Source organism: Crocodylus siamensis, chromosome 3, assembly GCF_052110815.1.
Source record: "Crocodylus siamensis isolate JL-2025a chromosome 3, ASM5211081v1, whole genome shotgun sequence".
NCBI lineage: Eukaryota > Metazoa > Chordata > Crocodylia > Crocodylidae > Crocodylus > Crocodylus siamensis.
Window position 1 is genome coordinate 30,748,083 of NC_143397.1, and position 24,369 is coordinate 30,772,451.

At 43.3% G+C, this 24,369-nt stretch overlaps 1 protein-coding gene across 3 annotated transcripts in view; it reads right to left on the reverse strand.

The window, feature by feature from the left end:
• Nucleotides 1-22,052, reverse strand: part of EMB (embigin) — a 42,357-nt gene extending 20,305 nt beyond the window's left edge. For 2 of the 3 annotated variants that reach the window (XM_090038049.1, XM_090038048.1), the window contains exons 1-6: nt 21,842-22,052; nt 17,806-17,892; nt 8,962-9,051; nt 7,260-7,322; nt 4,196-4,385; nt 1,482-1,570 (exon numbers count right to left, since the gene is read on the reverse strand). In XM_090038049.1, coding sequence (XP_089894175.1) covers nt 1,482-1,570; nt 4,196-4,385; nt 7,260-7,322; nt 8,962-9,051; nt 17,806-17,892; nt 21,842-21,932 — 610 coding nt within the window. In that variant the 5' untranslated portion in view covers nt 21,933-22,052. The remainder of the gene's footprint in view (nt 1-1,481; nt 1,571-4,195; nt 4,386-7,259; nt 7,323-8,961; nt 9,052-17,805; nt 17,893-21,841) is intronic. The other variant, XM_090038050.1, reaches the window with a different exon arrangement.
• Nucleotides 22,053-24,369: the final 2,317 nt, after the last annotated feature.

Below are 24,369 nucleotides of genomic sequence, written 5' to 3' on the forward strand. Positions count from 1 at the left end.
AGGTGCTGGTAAGTAAAAGTAGATTGACATTTTTTGATGTGGAAAGACAGTCTAAGTAAAACAATATACTTCTTTCTTTTCCCTTTTTTTCCCATCAACACAGAAATAAGTGCAGTTAGCAGTCTTCTCTCTAGTGGCTGGAGGTTTGAAAGCAGATGTCAGTGCTGCTATTAAAGACTTTGTAGCAAGAGGGATAAAGTTCCAGCTTCTTTCTCAAAGTTATGTGACTAGATATCCTGCTGAGATAAATCAGCATTAGCTCCACTCACTACAATGGTACTGAGCTAGTATACTTCAGCTGCAAACTTAGCTTACTAACTGCAATTCCTATAAGGCTTATAGTATTTTTAGGGCATATAACCAGGTAGATATATTGTATTGTTCACTGACTCAATTGGTTTTTTTGACAGACCAATGAACACCAAACACTTTTCTGTATGTTTTGAGTTCTCTTTAACCATTGCTGTTCTTATATTTTTGTGTTTTGCTACCTTATTATTTTACGTGATGCCAAAAGTCAGGGACAGAATTTCCTTTGTTGGAAATTCTACAATATTTTACATTAGTTTCAATTGTTTTTAGGTCAGTTGAATTTTTCCTGCCAATATTTAGGGTACGCTCTAATTCCTAACATATCCAAACTGCATGTTTTTAACACACTCGTGTATTCTGTACAGATATATAAGACAATGTACATATTTATTCTGAATTAAATAACGCTTTTTCAATTGCCCATTTTCATCTGTATCTGAATTTGTTATCTAAAACCAGTTCAAGTATTTATGTCACTACTGATTCTCCTGTGAATGTCAATTAAGTCTTGTTGGTCTGAATCTGCAAATGTGACTTGAAATTTCACTGTTTCAGGTTTTGGCAGTAATGAGTCACTAATAACACTAAAAAGCCTGATTTCAGACAGGAATGAGTACCCAGTCACTAAAAAAACAAAATCAGACCACATGAAGAGAAGCACATAAAAACTGAGGCTTTTAAAATCATTAATCACGTTTTAAAAACCTTAAGTAACCTTTTACCATGAATGCTCAAGTTGTGTGTTCTAACTAACACATAAAAACCAAATAGGTCTTCTTTCTGCTCACTGCTTTTTGCTTTGTCTTTATGCTAAGATGACGATTCATTACAAAAATAGACAGGTTAATGTTTTTTCAAAGACTTATGCAAAGTGGTATAGGATCATGCTTTTCTAGTAGAAGAATTTGAGGGAAGAAACTCATATCATGTGATATTTTAATCTTTTCCCAAAACTTTTATTTGCATGCCTCACAAATGACAAATATAGATAACTGGTATTAATTCTCACTTACCTGCAGTGTTTTGGCTGGTACTTTTCAATCCAAATTCCAGAGTCAGAAACCTAGAAGTTATTCAACTGTTTTTTCTCAACCATTATAAAATATGATCACAGGACTTCAGTGTTTATACGTCCTTAAACTGAAACAACCAGAGTTAATACAACTTGCCTTTTAAATGAAAGACAGCTTGCACTTCGTGTTCACCTTTCATAACACACATGTAACTTCCCATGTCTTTTTTCTCTCGGATCTGCAATCTGAAAAATTGTGAAATATTTTTTTATTCTACTTTTAGATACCAGGTACTCATTCCTCATATTTTAGACACCAGATACTAAGATGAAAAATAATTACTGAACAAAATAAAATTTGCAGAAAGATGGGAGTTTGGGTTCTTAATACGGGCTAAAAGAAAAAGAATATACAAACCCTGTGAGAAAAAAATGTGAGTCTATGATAACATCTTTCTTTTCATCTTTCTGTAATTCACTAACAGAGACTCAAAATTGAGTATCTTCCCAAAGGATATGATGTAATTCATCCACAAATGGTTGGTTTAGGTGACCATGTACTTAATGAAATGGACAGAGCTAGATTTCTTTTAAGTAGACTTGAGCAACTAGATGCATTTCTATTCTGCCCTCAAGTCCTAAAAATCCATTAATGCATCTACTTTTGTAACACACTGGGCATATCTATATGTGAGGCTAAACAAGCAGTAGAATTAATTCTAATGCACATTACAGCAATAGCATAGCTTTTGCAGTGATTCACTAATATGCAGCAGAATTAGTCTACTGCACATTAGCATCACTTAAAAGGCATGCACTGGGACTACTGCAATGTAGTGCCGGTTACTGCACATTTAGTTAGTACCTGTTATTACAAGTACTAAACTTAATGTGCTGTACCTACAGCACATTAATGCACATGTAGACATGCCCACTGTCATCTTATCCTGAAGACTGAGTCAGAAAAAGCAGCAAGGTGGAGAACTCATCCACCTTTTATATTAACAGTTTTTCACATTAGAACAGAATTGCATTCAGGGGCTTACATCCACTTATGTGTCTAATGGGGGAATCTGTTCCATAGTCGTTACTAATGCAGGAAGTCAAAGCAGATGAACATAATGCTTCTAAACCATGTTCGGGAGCCCTGGAATGAAGCACAGCATGCCTATTTGTGTACATACTACATCCCAACATATATGTAAGGTAACCACCAGATGCATGCCAGTATGCTTGCTGTCTCTATCATACTGACCGGAAGGTGCCTAATGACATTCCGAAGTGGTGAAGTGTACCCCTTTTCGCATATAGCATGAGCTGCACTACAGTTCATAGTCTCTAACATGGCCTAGATGAAATCTAGATATGGCCAGTGAGTTTATGATATAATAAGAACTAGAAGCTAGACAAATTTAGACTGGGAAATCAAAAACAAACAACTAACTGTGAAGGAATCAACAAATCCTAATTAGTAGTCCTAGCAAATGCTTCAGAATTGTAGATTTTTAATACAGAAAATAATGTTTTTCTTTCTAAAATATATGTTCTATTTTTTCTCGTAAGAATGAACTCAGGAAAATTGTATGGCCTGTGTTATATAGGAGATCAGACTAAATTATGACAATGGTCTCTTCTGGCTCTATACATTTTGAATCTAGAAAATTAAAAATGGCAGTCCAGGGAGTTCATATCTAGAAACTTCTATATGCCTTTAAAACTTCCTATGAATAACAGAGTTTAAATGCATTTCATATGTTTTTTTTTTCCTTTTTCTATCTATTATGCATTATTCATCTGCCTTTTTACCCAAAAGGATTAGAACCATAGACATGTTGATCTGGAATCATTGGGCATTTATACACATATTTTTGTCTGGTCTGTCACACCAGAAATCCAGCGCATCAGAGCAGACTTGATCCGGAGCAGGGCACAGCCCATGGTGCCGGGGAAGCATGTAGTTTGGGATGCCCATGCAACACGGGAGCCTGTGGCTGGGGAGCTGAGTGTGAGGCCAGCATGCCTGCACTACACATGCTTGTGAGGGGGAGGGGTGGGAAAAGCACCAGTCCAGTTTGCAGAGCAGGGGACCTGTGGCCCATGCTGGTGTGATCTGTGCAGCATGTGGCTCCCTCAAAGGGCATGCAGCTCCCAGCCACTTAGAAGCTGGACAGCCCTGTTCTAACATATTCTTAGAAGACTTCCCATATAGGAGATTTCACAGCATCCCTAGTTTGCCTATTGGGTTCTTCCATCTTAATGATTTTGCTAATAGCCAAACTAAATCCTCTTTTCTGCAAATTAGGCTGGTTTGGTTCTGTGCTTCTGTCAGTGAGTATGTAGAATGAATGATCACTGTCTTCCTTCCAGTAAGTAAATAAAGTGGAGGAGGGCAAAAGGCTTTTTCATCTCTTATCCCCATGGTGGGAAGGAGAGTAGAGGGACAGAGTACACCAGTACAGTTTAAGAGGACTAATCAGTAGCTGGAGTAGCAACTGGCTGAGAGAACTAACTCAGTCACCTGTTCCCTTTTCAGTTTCCTTTGCTTAGACCTCAGTTTACCAGCCAGAAGGAAGAGGGGAATTTCATTTTCTAAAGCAAGAGGGGACAAAGAGAGGGCAGAGTTAATCTTAGCCCTTTACTTGATGCATGGCTTCCATATACCAGTTACAGGAATATATTAAACCTAACTGCACCTTATTCAGTGTGACCTTTTAAAAGTCTAAGCCTTTTATAACATAACATTTTTCTATTCGGTAAACTTTTGATCGGATATCCTGAAGTATGTGTGTCACAAAGCTGCCCATAGCTACCAAACAACAAATGCATTTAATTGTATTCCTTCAAACGTCAATCAAGAAGGCAGCTACTTACTTATACTGAGTACTCCAGACATTTTTGGTTTCATTACTAGTGACATTACTTTTGATTGTTTTAGTATCCTTCTTCCAAGCCTTTTCAATGGCTACCGCATGAGTAGATACACTGGCCACAGTACACGAGAGTTCAATGTTAGCTGGACTGTCTAATGTGATATTTTTTTCCATTAATGGAGAAGAAAATCCTATCAAAATGAATAAAACAGATTAGAAATGATCTGAAAGAAACAACATGCTTCTTTATTTTAGGAAGGGTTTTTTTTAAGCATATTTTACAATTACAGAGCCAATTTTTGTTTTCACTTGCATTAATGTAAAACCTGAGAACTGCAGTGAAAATACCTTCTTGCTTTTATACTAGTAAAAGGCTGAGTATTTGAACCATTGTTATTTATGCATATAATCTTTAATGTAGACAGAACTATAGTGTTAAGCAACCATTTGTTTAACCAGTCAATTATTTAGCATAAGTGAATCCAAAATCATTCTACAGATGGAAAAGCATAAAACCAGACAGCTAAAGTTTAAGAGACATGGGATAAGGCTTTTGAAAGTGCCTAAGTGACAGATATACACAAGCCACAGAGTCAGGCTGTATTTTGTTTTCTGTCCTCCTAGACATGTCTACACATGATATTAATGCACAGTAAAGTTACTATGCATTACAAAAAGAGCAAAAGAGCAGTAAATTGTCCCCAGGGAAAGGGTCTACATGTGCACTGGCTTAGGAGCAAATTTGCTCCGAAGCACAGCAGGTGAGGCCGGGGTGTTCCTGCCCCCCTGCCCCATTGCAGCAGCCAGGGAGAGCTCCAGGCTCACGGGATGCCAGCTAGGGGATGGCAAGGGGGAGGGGGTAGAGATCAGGCCACATGGGGGGATAGCCACATGACCAGGAGGGTCCTGATCCCCACATTACCAGGAGGCATCCCCGCGTAATCTACTGCATGGTAAAGCGTCTCATGCAGACACACCCAGTGACCCCACTCCTTCAACGCCAAGGTTAGAAGTTGCCCCTTTAATTTAGTCTTTAGCCTACTTGTTAGGATATTTTACTGGAAAAGGGGAAATGTGAGTTTGACCTTTCTTAACTTGAGGAGTCCCTAGAAACAGGGTGACATTTTGAAGAGCAGGATGCTGAATACATGAGACATTGCAGACACTTTAATTACAGCAGCTCCCAAGATCTCCTGTAATTAAAGCCTGTCCTCACCTCGGGGCATGTGTAAAGATGCCCTATGGAAGTAAACTGGATCTAGCCCTGTAAGTCTAACTGTCTTTGAATTCAGCAGGAGTTAGACACCTAAATTATTTTGTGGATCTGGCCCTTGGTATTTTTTATAAATCTATCCTGTGGTCCTTCTGAGCCTAGCTGAAAAAAATTGTTATTTGAAGCAACTGTATATTATATTATTTAAGCTATCTTCAGTTCCATCTGCTCTTGCTATTCTGTTCCCCTGAGCTATTCTTGATACTACAAACAACAATGAGAGAACATTTCTAGATGCATGTGTGTGGCTTTTGACCAGTTTCTTGGGTATACAAATGTGAATAGCCAAAAATAAGATTTTTATTGTAAATTGTCATCGCCTGAGAAAAAAATATGTGAATAATATGCCATTTAAGTCATATAAAATAAATCTCTGGCTTCACACCTCCATGCAAAATGCTGACATTTCATTTCAGCCTTGGCATTCCTACTTTGCCTAATAGATACATCTGCTGTTCGTTGCCTGCCTGAAAATCCTAAAGGTTTCTTTTCCACGGGAGCATATCATGCAGCATCCAGGATGGGTAAAAGGCATGGTGCACTGAGTGCACTGCGCATCCTTTACCCTTCCTGAGAAGAAAGATGTTTGAAAGTGAGCCATAGGGCCCATCTAACTAGCCCTCTGCCCAAGTAAAATATCGTAACAAGTAGGCTAAAGACTAAATTAAAGGGGCAACTTCTAACCTTGGCATTGAGAGAGTCCAGAGGAGAGCCACGCGCATAATCAGGGGTCAGGAAAACAGAACTTACGATGACAGGCTGAGAGCCATGGGACTCTTTAGCCTGGAAAAGCGCAGGCTCAGGGGTGATCTGATGGCCACCTATAAGTTTATCAGGGGTGAACACCAGGATCTGGGGGAACGTTTGTTCACCAGAGCACCCCAAGGGATGACGAGGTCAAACGGTCACAAACTCCTGCAAGACCGTTTCAGGCTGGACATAAGGAAGAATTTCTTTACTGTCCGAGCCCCCAAGGTCTGGAACAGTCTGCCAGCGGAGGTGGTTCAAGCACCTACATTGAACACCTTCAAGAGTAAATTGGATGCTTATCTTGCTGGGATCCTATGACCCCAGCTGACTTCCTGCCCTTTGGGCAGGGGGCTGGACTTGATGATCTCCCGAGGTCCCTTCCAGCCCTAATGTCTATGAAATCTATGAAAAGAATGAATTTCATCCAATAGAAACTGAGACTCTTCAGTGCCTTACAGACTGGATGTTGGTGACTGCTTCCTACTTTAACTCATGGTAAGCTATTTTATTTCAGGATTCAGCCTCTATTGGTCCTATACATTTGTTTCAGCTCCCAAACTTGTAACAGAATTTTTCCCTCACATGATCCACTTGTGGCTCTCCTTGACACCTCCCAAGGTAGCAGGTTGTGCAAGATGCTGAGTTGCTGAGTACCTTCTGCCCTAAATTCCTCTCAGCTTCTCTAAGTGAATTCACTACAACAGCATATTTTCCCCTCCTTAAATTGATTTATGGTTCTTACATTTTGTCATTCTGAGTTGATAAGACAAAGTGCTTATTGCACCTACTTGTATTTCTAATAAAATGTTTGGAGTCTCATTTTCCGCAGCATAACAGTTATTAGAACAGAATAACAATGAATAATGGGACAAGCTTGCTCATCTTTTCTCTTTTACAAGATCTGTGGTTTAGTATTTTTCTCCACTATAGTGCTATTGATAAAGCTGTAGATGAGAAGTGACTGCACTTTAGGCACATACATATAGCAATCTAAGGAAATAATTTGTAAACATACTAGAAGATGAAGAATGAATATATTTACCAGGTATGGATATGTTATACGCCATCCACGTGAGATTAGTCTGTTGTGTGGTGTAACGTGGACCTATTGGAAATAGAAAAGCTCGAGTGATATGTTCTTCTTTACAGATGCAATGCTGCTGCAGAGAGTTACTGCTGTAGTGTAATGGGTTCTTTTAATACACAAATACAAACACCAGGGCCTGTCTAATATTAACAAAACAACTGCCCTTATCTAACTCAGTAACAATCAGGAGTCTGACCACAAGAAGGTGTCTGTGACTGTCACAAAGCTGATAGAAACTGAGGGCAAGCGAAACTTTTCTAAATTATGACAATTTAGGAAAAAGGATATTTAGCTTAAGTCAATGAGGCGTACATTTTGACCATGAGGTTTAGTGCAAGTTCTTTTAGGAAAAGAAGGAAGATGAGGAAATGAAGGGTATGATAAATTATCTAATTGACAAAAGTTAACTGGAAACAGGGACTTACTACAGAGCATGTGACCCACAGTAAAGGTTCATATGCTTGCAGCAGCCCTGCTGTGACTACAAACCTTAGCCTGGTTCAGAAGTAAACTGTCTGATTTACCAAGGAGCAGGATTTACCATGGAGCAACTCATGTGCCTGAACTGTCTGTGTGCTTACAGTTACCACTACAGGCTGGGCACAGACTGGCTAAGTAGTAGCTCTGCAGAAAAGGCCCTGGGAGTTACAGCAAACAAGCTGAATACGAGTCAACAGTGTGCCCTTGCTGCAAAGAAGTCTAATAGCATACTGAGCTACATTAGTAGAAGCACTGCCAGCAGATTGAGGGAAGTGATTTTCCCCGCCTCTATTTAACACTGGTGATGCAACATCTGGAGTACTGTGCCCAGTTTTGGGCCCCCCACTACAGAAAGGATGTAGACAAATTGGAGTGAGTCCAGCAGAGGGCAATGAAAATGGTTTGGAGGCTGGGGAACATGACTTTTGAGACGAGACTGTGGGAACTGGGCTTATTTAGTTTGGAGATGAAAAGACTGAGAGGGGATTTAATAGCAGCCTTCAACTACCTGAAGGGTGGTTTCAAAGAGGATGGAGCTAGACTGTTCTCAGTGATGACAGATGACAGAAGAAGGAGGAAGGGTCTCAAGTTGCAGCAAGGGAAGTTTAAGTTAGATATTAGGAAAAAAACTTTTCACAATAAGGATAGTAAAACACTGGAACAGGTTACCTAGAGATATGGTAGAATCTCCATCCTTGGAGGTTTTTAAGACCTAGCTTAACAAAACCTTGGCTGAGATGATCTAGTTGAGGATGGTCCTGTTTTGAGCACAGGGTTGGACTAGATGACCTCCTGAGGTCCCTTGCAACCTTAATTTTCTGTGATTCAATGAAATGAAAGCTATCATGTTTAAATCTGATTTCAGGTCCAGTTCCTAAGACATTGAGAAGGTGAGCAACTTGCCTGTGAGGTATTCTTGTCTAACTGATAAAGCCTGGGCAAGCAGTTGCAGCTATAGGACTGACTTCAGCGCAGCCAAGATTTCATTCATGGGTTTTGATTCTGGTAATGACAATGAGTTGTGGTGTGACTTTGGAAAAGCCATCTGAATATTCAGAATAAGAGTCCTGAAAGGTATGTACTACATTATATAAAATTTAGCAGACAGAAGGCTATCATGGCCATTTACTAAAAAGGGGATAATGGGCAAACAGCTAAAAGTGGGGGTTTTTTTTACCATCTGTGGATCTGCCATGCCACCCTGATGTATTCTCAGAAAAACTCTCCCGAGTTTGCTGATGGACACCTTCAGTTGTTATAGTTGAACCTGGGGTAAAAAAAAAGGTTACAATTATACCTCCTTTCAGTTAAAAGGATTGGACAAATAAACATGAATTAGAAATTAGGTCTTTTATTAAATAGATGAAAATGTGCACTGTATTTTTTTAGACAGCTGTGTGAGTCAGTGCTCAGCTGCACTTACTATGCAGAAGGATTACTTTCAGTCAGTTTCCCTTAGCACATACATGTTCCAATTGTCAGGGCTTGTTAGTGGCGAAGCAGTGGTGTCAAATCTGCCTGGCCCAGAGTACTGCAATCAAACTTCCAGTTCTGGTACTCAGGAGAGGAAGAGGTTTCTCTGTCACTTCCTCTGGGTGCCCCAAAGTGTGAAGAAACCCAGGGACAAGGTGAGGCCCCAGCTTTGACTCTCCCTGTACATTAGGTGACAGAACTGGCCAGCTGTGCTTGTAGGTGCATTCTCCCTCCCCAGGGTTCCCTCTCTGATATCATGGTTCCACTAATTAACACAATGTTACCACTAATCAGTCACTAACCAAAAAATATGTTTGTGGTCAAAAGCAAAGACAGTACAAATTGTGTGAAAATCTTGAAGCACCTGTGATTTATAGCAGAAAGTAGGCTTTGCTAAACATCCAACACTATAGCAAAAAGAAGGAGGAAATATCCCTGCTCACTGACTCTGAGTGTCAGGTTAATGTCGGCATAGCAATGACATTGCCTTCCTGTGCCCGTGGCAGAAGGCAATATCAGAATACCCATCAATTCCAGAAAGCTCTTCCCAACAATGCCAGTTCTGTCTAAAAGAGACTGAGATTGGCCTCATGACATCTCATTAGCAGAACAGCTGGATCTTTGTGCCAGTCAACTGAATTTGGGCCCAACCTATACACTCTGTGCTGTCATATCTTACCTTCACACTTCAACCTGTTTAAGTCATCAGTGAATTAAAATGGAAGATGATGCTGACGGACAGAGAAGTTACAAGCCTAGTGGCTGTTGGCAGTAGGGAACAGTTGTTTCCCTGTAGTTAATGTCTACTGGTCAAACTGCCAAATAGTCTTCTACAGCAGAGCACTCCAGAATATTGGTAGACCTCAATTCACTTGGGACAGACCAGATAGCTGACTCCCTCTCCAAACAGGAAAGACTGCATGCCATCACCTATGCCCAGAGTTGAGGGTTCTGGAGCCAGGTGTACTGTACTCCTGGTACTAGTGCCAAGACTGAAGATAGGTCTGTGAATTGTCCAGCTGTGTCTTACATCTCCAGAGGGCATCCTGAGACTGACCAATGGTCGTTATGGATCAGTACATGCATCATCTGTATAGTAACTGAAATTCCCAAAATTATAAACTTAGAAGGCTCCAGTGCCAGGCTCTGATCTCTCTGAAAGGCAGTCAGGCAATTCCTGGGGTCGTATGCATTGTATCAATATTTTCATATTGGTTTTGTTCCATGATTCATATGCAGATGAAAGAATGTAAATGAGATTGCCTGCTAGCTGGTGCCACTTCTGTGCTTGAGCTCAGGTGTATGGAACTAGCTGCCAATGTCTCTTCTAATTTCATAGGCTATGCTGAACAGCTTGTGATGGTGTAATGAACTAACACCAAGCTGATGATGGCATGAAGCCAGACAGCAGTGTTGTACATAAAGTTGAATAATTTGTCAGAAATCATTAGCTGCTTAATGAAGGCCAGTGGGCATTAATGGCCAGATGGTTCAATCGATGACTGATTTCCACAGGTAGAAGGCATGGTAGATTTGTACATTACAGACTAAATAAGGTAGAGTTGTATGGCATAAACTTTCATGAGCAGTGGCTTAATTCATCAAATATTGTGAAGGGACTGCAGGAAGCAGAGCTTCCAAACAGAAAGCAGTGATAAGAGTACAAAGTGTAGGGAAGGGAGGAAAAAGAAGGAGGTATTATTGAAAATGGCAAGGTGGGTACAAGAGATGAAAACAAAACAGTTATAAAAGCTAATCCAGATAATAGGATAATAATTCACGCCTGTTTAGACTTTACCTAACACAATCTAGTCTGTGGGCAATTTCTTGGTCCCAAATTTTCTGTTCATTTTTAAGGTGTTGCTGTCTAAGAACAACTACTCTGAAGTCAACGATGCAATGTCCTGGGAGGTTAAAACGTGCCATGGCTTGTGTGTCTTTCTGGAATGGATGTCACCTTGGTGTGCATTCATTCTTATATGTAGGGATCACCCCATCTGTCCAATGTAGATAGCAGCAAGCACTGTAAGCAGGTGACGGTGAATGTGACACTAGTAGAAGTGCAGGTGAATGAACCTTGGGTGTTATAATACATGTTATTTGATCCAAAGATGATGTGGTGTCCACTGATGAAAGGGTACAGCCGGCATCAGGGTCTGGAGCAAGGTCTGGCCTTGGTGAGAACAGGAGTTAGGTAGTCTGCTGCTGGAGTTGCTGCTTGAGGTTGGCAGGCTAGCCAGAACAGGTTTGCCCTCCATGGCTACCTTAAGATGCTTGTCATTTTCCAGGAGGGGTTGGAAGTCATTGATATCTAAGGTGTTCAAGCTTGGGGATACAGGTAACAGCCAAAGGGACTAGAATCATAGAAATTTTGGGTTAGACGGGACCTCAGGAGATTTCATAGATTTCATAGACATTAGGGCTGGAAGGGACCTTGGGAGATCATCGAGTCCAGCCCCCTGCCCAAAGGGCAGGAAGTCAGCTGGGGTCATAGGATCCCAGCAAGATAAGCATCCAATTTACTCTTGAAGGTGTTCAATGTCGGTGCTTGAACCACCTCCGCTGGCAGACTGTTCCAGACCTTGGGGGCTCGGACAGTAAAGAAATTCTTCCTTATGTCCAGCCTGAAACGGTCTTGCAGGAGTTTGTGACCGTTTGACCTCGTCATCCCTTGGGGTGCTCTGGTGAACAGACGTTCCCCCAGATCCTGGTGGTCACCCCTGATAAACTTATAGGTGGCCATCAGATCACCCCTGAGCCTGCGCTTGACATGGCTCTCAGCCTGTCATCGTAAGATCTGTTTTCCTGACCTCTGATCATGCGCGTGGCTCTCCTCTGGACTCTCTCAAGCTTCTCCACATCCTTTTTGAATTGTGGCGCCCAAAACTGGACGCAGTACTCCAGCTGCGGCCTCACCAAGGCCGAGTACAAGGGGAGAATGACGTCCCGGGATTTGCTCGAGAAGCATCTATGGATGCACGCCAGCATTTTGGTCGCTTTACTAGCTGCAGCATCGCATTGCAGGCTCATGTTCATCTTGTGGTCAATGATGACCCCCAAGTCTTTTTCTTCTGTAGTGCTAACCAACGTAGCACTGCCGAGCCTATACGGGTGCTGCAGGTTTTTCCTCCCAAGGTGGAGAACCTTGCATTTTTCGGTGTTAAACACCATGAGGTTCTCGTCTGCCCATTTGCTGAGCTTGTCCAGGTCAGCCTGGATCACCCGCCTATCTTCTGGCGTGGATGCTTTGCCCCAAAGTTTGGTGTCATCTAGTCCAACCCTCTGCTCAAAGCAGGACCATCCCCAATTAGATCATCCCAGCCAAGGCTTTCTCTAGCCAGATCTTAAAAACCTCCAAGAATGTCCACAATCTCTTTGGGTAACCTATTCCAGTGTTTTACTACCTTCCTAGTGCCCAGAAGGGATTCTCTTGTTCTTGTCTCAGGGCTGGTATTGTAACTGGTTGGAGGAGGGCCTGAATCTGAGACTATTGATTTGAGTGGCTGCAGTTTTAGAATTGTATTACAATTATAGGAACCCCTACTCCAGATCCTTAAAGGTGTGCATCCTGGTCAGTGGGATCAAAGTAGATACAGTTGTAATGCAGAGCTCAGCTGCAGATGGTGAATCCAGTGGTATGCTTAGGATGAGAGCTGCTGGTATGGAGATAGCTGTAGAAGTCTGTTGGTTTCCAATGTAATGTGGTGGTAATGTGGCCACAGAAAACGTTCATGGTTATGTGCAAAAAATGAATTTGCTAGGAAAACTATTCCAGAGTCAGTTTGATGGTGGGTGGAACTGTCAAAGTCCTGGTCAGCACAGGAACTTAGTTGGTGCTATTTATCCTTCTAATCAACTGCAATTTTCTAGACAGTTTCATCCAGTATCCAAGCTGGGGTACTATACTGAATTTGTTATTTTGAGCACAGCTGGTATGCTCCATGTGGCACAAGCAGAAAATGGGCTGTTAATTCTGAACATGGCCATTTCTTTCATTTATAATGAGTGTTTCTTCTAGATATGTTTGGATACAGAGTTCCTATGCTAGCATTTGTTAACAGGGAAAAGTACAAGCTTTGTTTGAAAAGCATCCCCATCCTGCTTGCAATGTTAGGTTGCCTGCTTTTGAAATATACTTTAAAATATCTCTGGCTATGTGTAGCACTGGTTATGAGAGTAGCCATTTGCTGCTGTTTTGGTTACCAGCATGATTGTCATGATTTCACAGAAGTTTCATCAATACCTCTCACTTTTTCAATGGATACATCTTGATCTAATTCCCCCTGATTTCCATAAAAGTTTATTATGTTTCCACAGTGTTTTTGAGACAATTTTGATAATCTGGGCCATAATATAAGCTTTAATGGTTAAATGTGCATGGGAATATATGGAGTGGTAGGAAACTGCCTTTAGAAATTTCAATTTATGGTCCTTTGCAGGAATAAATATTGTAGGAAAGTGCATTTTATTCTTTCTGCAACTCTAGAAGAGTTCTTTCCTAATTATCAAGTGCAACCATAACAGTATACACAAAATACAGCTTTATATATATAAAAGCATCAGATTCCAAACTATTCACCCAGAGTGAGATTTTAGTTATGACTTCAGATTAGTACTTATAAAGGGGGCAAGTCTGGTGCCTAACCACTGGGAAGTAGCAGATATATTTTGCATTCATTATTTTAAGATCTTTAGTACTGTGCTGAATACATTACTTAAAATATAACCCTGGTTTGTACTGCCAATGATAGTACACTTCTCTCTTTCTTAGATCTACTTTATTTTGGGTGGAATAGTATAGTATATAATAGTGCACACATTTTTAAAACGACTTCTTAACAATTACATGAGAATACTTAGTCAGATAAAGGGCTTGATTTTCTTCCAGCAAGATATAAGCAACTCCTGGAAACAATGGGAGTCACTTGCATCATACTCCTTTAGGTTTCCATCTAAACTTAACCCTCCAGGGTCGAACAAAGAGTGGAACAATAACCCTCTTCCCCTTATTTTACACCAAGATCATTTCACAGGATGGAGGGAAGACTTATAGGTATTTTAAAAGTTTCCATGTAAATAGCAAAAAAATATACCAATGTTTAATGATAACTAAAAGAAATGGTGCTCAATTTTTCAGCCCTGCGGTCCAAATGAATGGCATAGGGCTGGTTAGGGGGCCCATACTGGATTGGGTCCTGCACGGTCTCCAGCTGGGCCCCACATGCCGTCAGCTGGCTCCTGCTCCCGGATTGGGGCCTGGTCCCTGCATGCCCCCACCTGGTCCCATGTACCTGGACTGAGCCCTGGGACCCTGTGCTGGCTCTGCATACTGGAATCGGGCCATGTACACAGAGATTGGGCCCTGGAGCTGTGCGCTGCCTCCTCCTAGCCCTGTGCAGTACTGCGGAGCTTCCCACGGGTCTGAAAATTTGGCAGCAGGGGAGCAGTGGCCAACTAAAACATCTTCTACACAGGAATTCAACTCAAACTCACAATAGATTTTAAAAATACCTTTTAGAAAAAGACCCTTCTGAAATTAACAAACAATGTGCTCTTCTGATTCTGCCTCTTCAAATATCTTCTTTAATTTTACCAACAGAAAAAATAAGCAGTGGTCATCCAAGCATGACCCACTGTAAACTAAATTATTTTCTTTTCAATTTCAATAGAATTGTTTCATCTCCATGTGGTGTCTGTAGTTTAGGAACAAAGCAAGGCTAGCAAGCAAAACAAATTGCAGCTTCTAACAACAAACTGATTTTGCACTGCTAAGAAGACATTGGGTTAAAAAGTACAAACTTTCCACTATAAACTAACCCAGACATCTCCTTGCTCAAGTCCCTAAAAAGGAGTGTGACCAGTAGAAGTGTCAGCAACTATTTCCGAGTCACTAAAAGCTGTAAAGTAGTGAGATGTTGTAGTGAGACCCTTCTAGAACTGCAAAAATTAAGGGTGAAGTTACACATTACACGTAGACTATACTAAATCTGTGGAATGTTAACTGGTGGTAAAGTTACAATGTGCTGCCAGCAGTTGCACAGTAAGGGCTTAACAGGTTAATACTGTTTCTTGCCTGCACAACTCCGACTTGCCACCAGAGGTCTGGTGAGCAGGGTTAAGAGCCAGGAAACCTGGGCCCTATCATTGCTTGGAGGTGGGAGAGAGGTGGCAGCTGGGAGTCGTGCATTCAATTTTTAACCAATTCTTCACCTCTGTTTTCTTGGGCAGGGACCGGGACTTCTCCACCGTGATTCAAGACGGACTCGAGGGGAACACCTCCAGACCTCAGGCTGGGGAGGACTGGGTTAGAGAGCTTCTGGAGGGGCTGGACATGTTCAAATCAGCAGGTCCAGATGCTCTCCACCCCAGGGTGTTGAGGGAGCTAGCAAGGGTTATTGCAGGGCCCTTGGCACGGCTTTACAAGCGCTCGTGGTGCTTGGCCCAGGTGCCAGATGATTATAAGGTAGCCAACATGGTCCCCATCTTTAAAAAAGGGGGGAGGGAGGACCCAGGCAACTAAAGGCCAATCAGTCTTACCTCAATCCTAGGGAAACTCTTTGAGAAGATCATCATGGAGCACATCTGCAATGGGCCGGCCTCAGGGATGAGGCTCAAGGGCAACCATCATGGTTTCATTAGGGGCAGGTCATGTCAGACCAACCTGATTGCCTTTTATGATCAGGTCACAAAAGCCTTGGATGCAGGTGTTGCTGTGGATGTAGTCTTTCTGGACTTCAGCAAGGCCTTTGACATCGTCTCCCACCCAATCCTCATTAAGAAATTAGGTGACTATGGCATTGATACCTACACAGTCAGATGGATTGCAGATTGGCTGAAGGGTCGCACTCAGTGGGGGGTGGTGGATGGGTCATATTCATCCTGGGGAGAAGTGGGCAGCGGAGTCCCCCAGGGCTTGGTCCTCGGGCCCGCACTGTTCAATCTCTTTATCAGTGATTTGGACGACAGGGTGAAAAGCACCCTGTTTAAATTTGCTGATGATACCAAAATTTGGGGTGAGATGAGCACACTAGTAGGGAGGGAAAGACTGCAGCAAGGCTTGGATAGGTTGCAGGGGTGGCCTAGCAGAAACAGGATGCGCTTCAACACTGACAAGTGCAGGGTGCTGCACTTGGGCAGTAGTAACCAGCAGCACACTTATAGAATGGGAAACTCCCTTCTTGAGAGCACGGAAGCAGAAAGGGATCTTGGAGTCATTACTGACTCCAAGATAAACATGGGCCGATAATGTGAGGTCACGGTCGGCAGGGCTAACCGGACCTTGTCGTGCATCCACAGGTGCATCTCTAGCAGGGCCAAGGAGGTGATCCTCCCCCTCTACGTGACACTGGTCAGGCCACAGCTGGAGTACTGTGTCCAGTTCTGTGTGCCCCACTTCAGGAGGGATGTGGACAACATTGAGAGGGTCCAGAGGAGGGTCACCCAAACGATCCGGGGACTACAGGGCAGACCCTACAATGAGGGACTGCAGGACCTGAACCTGTTCAGCCTTCACAAGAGAAGGCTGAGGGGGGACCTGGTGACTGTTTATAAACTCACTATGGGGGGTCAGAAGGGTTTGGGAGAGACCTTGTTTCCCCTAGCATCCCCAGCATAACAAGGAATAATGGCCACAAGTTGTTAGAGAGTAGGTTTAGATTAGACATCCATAAGAACTACTTCACAGTCACGGCGGCTAGGAGCTGGAACCAACTTCCAAGGGAAGTGGTGCTGGCTACTACCCTGGGGGTCTTCAAGAGGAGGCTTGATGCCTACCTAGCTGGGATCATTTGAGCCCAGTTTTTTTTCCTCCTGCCCTGGCAGGGGGTCGGACTTGAAGATCTGTAAGGTCCCTTCTGACCCGACTTCTATGATTCTATGACCCTGGTTCGCAGAATAACTACAAATTGCTCATTTTAACTCCATGGAACAAACTGAAGTTGCCCTGATGAAAGCTAGGTAGCATAGCCAGAGTTATGTCACTTCAGGCAAGGGTTAACCATAAGAAGCTCAAAGGGCACTTAGCATCAGTTAAAAAGATTCAACTTGCAGATGCTTGCATTTTAAGTGGCTTTAGTATGGTATAAGTAGAACATGCAACTTCACCCTTAAAAAGAAAGGTAGGACTTGAAGGAAGTTTGTGAAAAGTTAACCATTAGGATTACTGCCATTTTTTTAAAAGAAAAGTGTGAAGATGGGAATAATAAAGCACAGAGAAGTTGAGCACCTTGCTTAAGGGCCAGGCCAGACATGAAAGGGGGTGTAATTCTGGCTCCACTGAAACCAAAACAAAATACTGATGGAGTTTACATTGGGGAGCCAGTTTTGTACCTCAATTCTGAAAGCAACTTGCTGTGTGATTTTTAAACAATCCATTTAAATATTTGGTGTCTCAGTTTCCCTTTCTGAAGGAAGAGAGTCTTGAAAAGGAAATACTGTACTTCATAAGATGTAGTTTATATCAGACTGTTGCAGCTATCTGATGAACCAAATTATCTGAGGAAACAGGTTTCAGTTTTAAGCTAATGAAGTACAAGATATTTTTTATTACCAGGTGTAGATACATTATGCTCCGTTGATGTACTATATAAAATATTCTGAGTTTGCTGACTGGCGCTTTGTGTTGTCATAATTGGACCTAAAAAAAAAAAAAGAATTATAAGATATTTGATTTCCTTTCAGTTAAAATCATGGCATAGATAGAGATGAAATAAAAATTGGTTCTTCTTATAAATGAGATAAAAATGTGGGTTTACTTTTTATCAACCAGCTGTGTGACTCAGCACACGCAATTGCACTTACTTGCAGAATTACTTTCAGACGGTTTCTTTTCACATACCTATTACAATTGTCAAGGTGGGATGCAAGTGAGAGGTTTTCATGATAACTGTTATGGGACAGAGCTGTCTGCTCCTGTACTTCAAACAGTAAGCAGGGACACCACTCTTTTTCTCCCACCCACAATTCATTTCAAGTAAGAGGCAGGAAAATTTAAGTTTTTATGCTCAGTGGGGAAAGGGCTGTTCTTCTGGGAGTACAAAATTGATGTACCAAAGTGGTGAAGAAAGGTTGGCAGGTGGTGAGCTCGTAGCTTCAGCTCCCCCTATACAATGGTTACCAGAGATGGCCAGCAGTGTAGTAAGCATGCTAACTCTGAATATCTAAAGATGTTAGAAGGTGTCCCCATCTCCCAGACTCTCACTAAGGTGTTGTGGCTCTATGTCACCTCGCTCTTCAAATCAGTTAAAATGATTAGTATATGGCCACTGACTGAAAACATGTTTGTGATGAAAAGCAGAGAGTACAAAATATGAGAGACTTTGTGCTAGAAACCAGGCTTTACCAAATATCCAGGAATGTAGTAAGAGGAAGATATAAAATGAACCTGCCACAGAGTCAGTGAGCAGGGAGAGTCAAGGCACAGTGAGACTGTGAACTTTACTTGTATGCCTTCAGCTAAAAGCAATATTAGGTTCCCTGCCAGTTGCATGAAGCCCTGCTGCCTTCTCAACAACACTGCTTCTGTCTAGCATGGACTGAGACTGATCTCTTATCCCACGTACCTCCAGCACTGGTTAGCAGGAACGTTCTGTGCCACAGTCAGCTGGGTCCTTTCGTGGCTTGCACCATCTATACTGACACATGTCTGGCCTTCACACTACCAATTTAAGTGGTTAATGAGCTATTATGTTCTGAGAAATTATGTTCACAGATGTGGTGAACGGCTGTAGTGGTGGCTGACAATAGTTACTGTTTTTCACAGTTAATCAGCTACCAGCCAAAAAAGCCAATAGACTCATAGCCAAATAGTCTCCTTCAGCAACAGACTCTTAACAGTTGATAGACTCAAGCCACTCAGGGCAGACCAGTCAGCTGACTTGCTGTTGATATAGGGTGCACACCATGACTTATGCCCCGTGAAGGAAATTTTTAGACTGGGCAGAATGAGTATATTGTATTCCCAGTGGTAATGCTATGGCAGCTGAGATGTCCATGGACTGTTCTGTTGTGTTTGTGTGCCCAGAGAACAGGCTCAGAGGATGCTAAGGTTGTCACAGATCATCTAACACTGTGAGTCAGCACAATGCACGCTGATGATAAATTTAGAAGGCTCCAGTGCCAGGCTACAGAGCAGTTCTGCTATATCTCCACAAGTCAGCCAGATGAGCTACGAGGCCGTCTGCATAGTAATAGATTTCTCATATTGGCTTTGTTCCTTGATTCACATGCAGATGACAGAATACATATGAGATCATCTTCTAGCTGGTACTGCTTCTGCATCTCAGTTCAGGTGCATGGAGCTTCTTTTCTGTTATGCTGTACTGAATAACTCATAAAGGTAAAACTATACTATCAAGCTGACATTAGTACATCAAGCTTGATCGCTGTGATGGACATGAGGCTGGTGTAGATAAATGATGTACCTTAAGTTGTCAGATATCACTAGGTGAAGGTAGCTTAACTGATGATTGATTTCGATTAATCAGCAAGATCCCAATGGCCAGACAGAATTCTTGGCTTCTTGATCTTTATTGAAACACCAAAGCAACGTAGTGATAGATGGTAAATTTCCACTCCTGTCTGTAAGTTGGTTTTGGTTGTATATCACACACAGGATTTGGAAAACAAAGGCAGTGTGCTTTCCAACAGACCATGGGATTAGGTTTTTAGTTATTTGCTTGGACTCAGACAGGCATTTTAATCCCATGCACTTTAACACCAGAGCCATGGAAGCTTGGGATTCAGCTTGTTTTTAGTTTTTTTTCCTTTTAATTTTTAAAGAGAGAAGCTGAAGTGGGTCCACTCCACTAGCTTTCATCAAGCAAGGACAATGCTGGGAGTGTATAATGGAAGCTAGTTAGGATAGCCATGTGATGGTGTCACTACCCCTTGCAGGAAAAAGTAAAGGAAGCCTAGAAGGAAAACATCTTTTCTTGATAGTTTTGGATAAATATTGTGATAGAGCTTCCAGACCTAAAACTGCTGCAAACACCCACTTTGATCACTACAGGAACTGCCTGGAATTGTTTCTGGCTACACAAGGTACTAACCACACAGAGGGAGGTCATGTACACGTGGCTGCCCTGTTATCTTGTGACTGGCACCTAGACAGCTTTCTTATACACGTGGGTAAACTTAACGCTACAACAGATTTTAAACTTTTAAATAGATCTATTAGAAAAGGATTCCTAGTTGAAGGCAGAAGCTCGAGTGGTTTTAAGACTGTGAGAAGGACATTAAACTTGCGTGTTCACAAAAATCATAAAGCCATGCCATAAAATTTTACAAAAGAATCTGTGGAAGGAAGGACAGAAGCCCAAAGAAAGTACATGACAGTTGCACTGTACAGACTTATGTGAATAACCTTATAATAGTGAAGGTATTTGAGAAGACTTATATGCCCCTGCTCAGTTTTGGTCCAGGTTTTTCCTCACTTATTTCCTTATAATAATTAATATTTAAGCATGTTAATAAACCATACATAATAGAAATAATATATTTGTTTATTTAGGTCATGACTTTGTGTGTGTAGTACGAGGCACTCTGAAATAAAGAAGCCATGTGTTGCAGACTTAAGTAACATGAATTTTTTTTTCCATTCCTGATCTACACAGTCCAGCAATACTGAATTCAAAAGAAAGATCAGGCTGTTCACAGGTCTCTTAGAACATGTTGGCCTCCCCTGACATTGTTGAAAACCACGTGTTGCTGAAGGAAGGATGCCTTGGGCCCAGTGTCCTTGTAAGTTGTTTAAGCACTAAATTTAAAAGACAGTATTCCTATGTATCATAAGAAATATAACATCTATCCTCAGATCATACAGATAAGATGTACCCAGCTAGTCATATAAGCTTGATTAATTTATACAGTTTTTCCAATAACAACTTGCCAAGCCTGGCTTTTTAATAGAAGGACATAAATAATGTACCGTTTAAAAACAGTGCAGTGGTCAAATAACAACTCTTGGGGTTTTTCTGTTTGGCTGGGTTTTTTCGCATTACTTTTAATTTTCAAACCCACTAACTTATGAATCCTGGTGCACCTGCAAGGCAAGAAACTCAGTCTCACCAGTGGATTGTATCAGTAGGTGCAAAACCCCACACCTGCATCGAGTGCAGAACTGATGAAGAGCCGCAAGGCTGCCGAACTGGCAGGCAAAGGAGGCCTGCTCTGTGGGGGCAGCCCAGCGACAACTTTGAGACTTTACAAGTGTCAGTGTTGCCTAGCAGAGAGTTTATCAAGAGGCTGCAAGGAGGAGGGGTGCAAGAAGGGACAGAGCCAAGACAGGGAGTGCGGTGCCAGCCCGGCAAGGGATGCACTAGGAAGGACCCAAACAAACCCTTCTTTAAGAAAAAGAAAAAACAAAAAAACACCCAAGAAAACCGCTTCACCTTGGGCAGGGAGGGAAAAGTCATACCCCGGAGCCACGGCAGCCTTCAGGGCAGGTCTGAGCAGGCGTCTCCCCTCACCCACTGATCCCCAAAGGCGACGGGACCTGTCGGATACTGCAGCATCCAAGGGGCGGAAGACATCGCTCCCGGGCCCCGGGCTGGAGACAGCAGCAGCTGTTGGGCAGGATGTTTTACCTGAGACCTCGACCTCCGACAGGCACAGCGCAGCCAGCGAGAGCAGCAGCGGCAGCCGCAGGGCGCGCGTCCCGGGGCCGCAGGCGCGCATGGTGCCGGCCGGGAGCCGCAGCAACACTGCGGCAAGCCCGCGCCGCGCCGCGCCCCCTCCCCCTCCCCTCCGCCGGCTCCTGCGCAGCGCAGATGCGTCCGGAGCAGCTCGCAGGGGGCAGGGGAAGCCGCCGCCTCGGGACGCGGGGCAGGAGGAGGGGGGCCGGGGGCGGGCCCGGGTGAGCCTGGCTGTGCTGCTCTGTGCCCCCTCCGCTGCTTTTCATCTGCCTTCAGCCACCTTGGTAGCTGGGTAGAGACGAGCCGCCCCGGGGTGCGAGCGCAGGGCAGGGGGCATGTGCTCAGGGCCCTGCTCCGCTGCTAGGCCTCAGGCTGGGCGGTTTGGTTTGGGCAGCCTCAGGCTCTTGACTAGATACGGTTTGGGTATTTAAGCACCTGGTCACCCGAACAGCTGAAGACAGTTGTCAACCTGTGTCTTTTCCTTACAATGTCAGCAAGGATGAATACACCTTTTTTGCATTCATATTATTTTCACATAGGCAGACTAGAATCTGGCCCACTGTCCAGGCCAAAATCTCCTCTGACCAAGCCTGGCTGCTCTGTGAGTAAAGCTCTTAAGGAAGCCCGTTAGCACAGACTTGATTTAGTGACTGGCTTTATGAAGCATAGCCTCTCTCTCCTCGCATCTTTCAGCACTACACCTGGTTTTGGCATTTCCTGCCTGGTGCGGGGGGCTGGACCCGATGATCTTCCGAGGCCCGTTTTAGCCTTAACAATCTCTGAATCTCTGAATTTGTAAGAACTGGCGGTCAGTTTCAAGGAATTCCAAAAAAGGAAACAGACTGAAGTACCCAGATGCAAGCAGAATGAGGATGTGAAACTGAGAAAGTGGCCTCCACGACCAACATCCCTTCACACCATGTGGGTGTGTGAGCATGGCTGTGTGCGTGTGCCCCACCACTAAATACAACTGGGACTGTAAGTAAAACTGGTCAGGAACCTCAAGTTAAAAGGTTCTTCAGTGGGAAATGTCAATTCATTGAGACAAAACCCTGGATGAAACTCATGCGTTTCATCTAAGAACCACAGGCAGGTTTCTGAGAAAACCCTGTCTAGGCAGCCTATTTTTTTCCCTGTTACGTCATTAGGAAAGTCTGAGTTTTAGTATCTGTGGCTGTGTGGCAGATCTGTAGCGCTTACTGCCAATAAGTTGGCTTTCCAGGCTAACTCGCACGTAGCTAGCAGGGTGAAAGCTTAGAGCGCCGTTCCTAGCAGAAGCTCCGAAGATGTAGAGCAGGGAGCCTGGATGACCGGAAAGCCACAGTCTGGGTTTTATAGCACACTTGCAGCCTGAGCTCTCAGAGCTTCTAGGCCCTGCAGGCTTTCCTGCTGTCTGAGGACTGGAGTTGTTAATTCTGAGAGAGCCAAGACACTCTCCAAGGCCAGAGCGGTACCTTGGCACTGGGGCAGCATGCAAAGTTTATGGGAGTCAGGGCAGCAACGTTTCAGCTTTTTTGGAGCAATATGTATTATAAGGATTTTCTTTCTGGGAAAGTTTGGAAATTATGAGTTGGGGGGGTTTGTTGTTATTTTTATTTTAGCCCTAAATGTCTTAGCTGCTCTTAGCAAAATGACTGTTTTATTGAGGCACAAAGCCAACTGAAACTCAGAATTTTGATTTGCTGAATAGGAATTCTGGCATTTCAAAAAGCGTTTTTCATCTTAACCAGAGCGAAGACTGGTTAAGAAAGATGGAGATTAAGACAAAAATGCCAATGAGGCATGGGCTTCTTAATGCCAAAGTCACTTTGGGAATCAGGACCAGGCTCCTAATACTTGGAGGTGGTTTTGAAAATGTTACCCATTTTTTTTATGATCTAAACTGCCTTTTGATGGCCCAAGTCATCCATAAATGTGGAATCCCTAAAACGCAGGATTATTTTTAAAAATCTGTATCAAAGATGCTCTTTCATTTAGAAAAGATGGAGTTTAACAGTTCTATAATTCTAATCTGATAAACGCCTACGTCCGTCTGTCCATCTGTAACACTTCATTGACGCTCTGATTGGCTGATGGAAACAGCTAATCAGAGTGCAAAGAAGCGTTCTGACAGAAGGCAGCCCGCCCCTGTGATGGTGAGGACATAGTGGACAGAGTGGGGATGGGGGGCGAGGCCAGTGTGCTGGTAGCGCGAGGGTGAGGGCGGGGGTGGGCCTGAGGGCGGGGGTGGGCCTGAGCTGGGGAAAAGCCAGCCTGCTGGCGGAAACAGCCAATCGGAGTGCACCAAGCATGGGGGAGCACCCTCATTATTCTGGAGCCGTGGCGAGGGCCAGACAGTGGGTGGGGGAGCTGAGGCCAGCCCACCCCACTCCTGGCAAGAGGCGGAACAGTGGCAGCAGGGGCGTTGGTGGCGGCACTCCATCTCAGCCCTCTTCCCTCCCTGCCCCCCATCATTCTTGATGGGCAATTGGGTAGTTTCA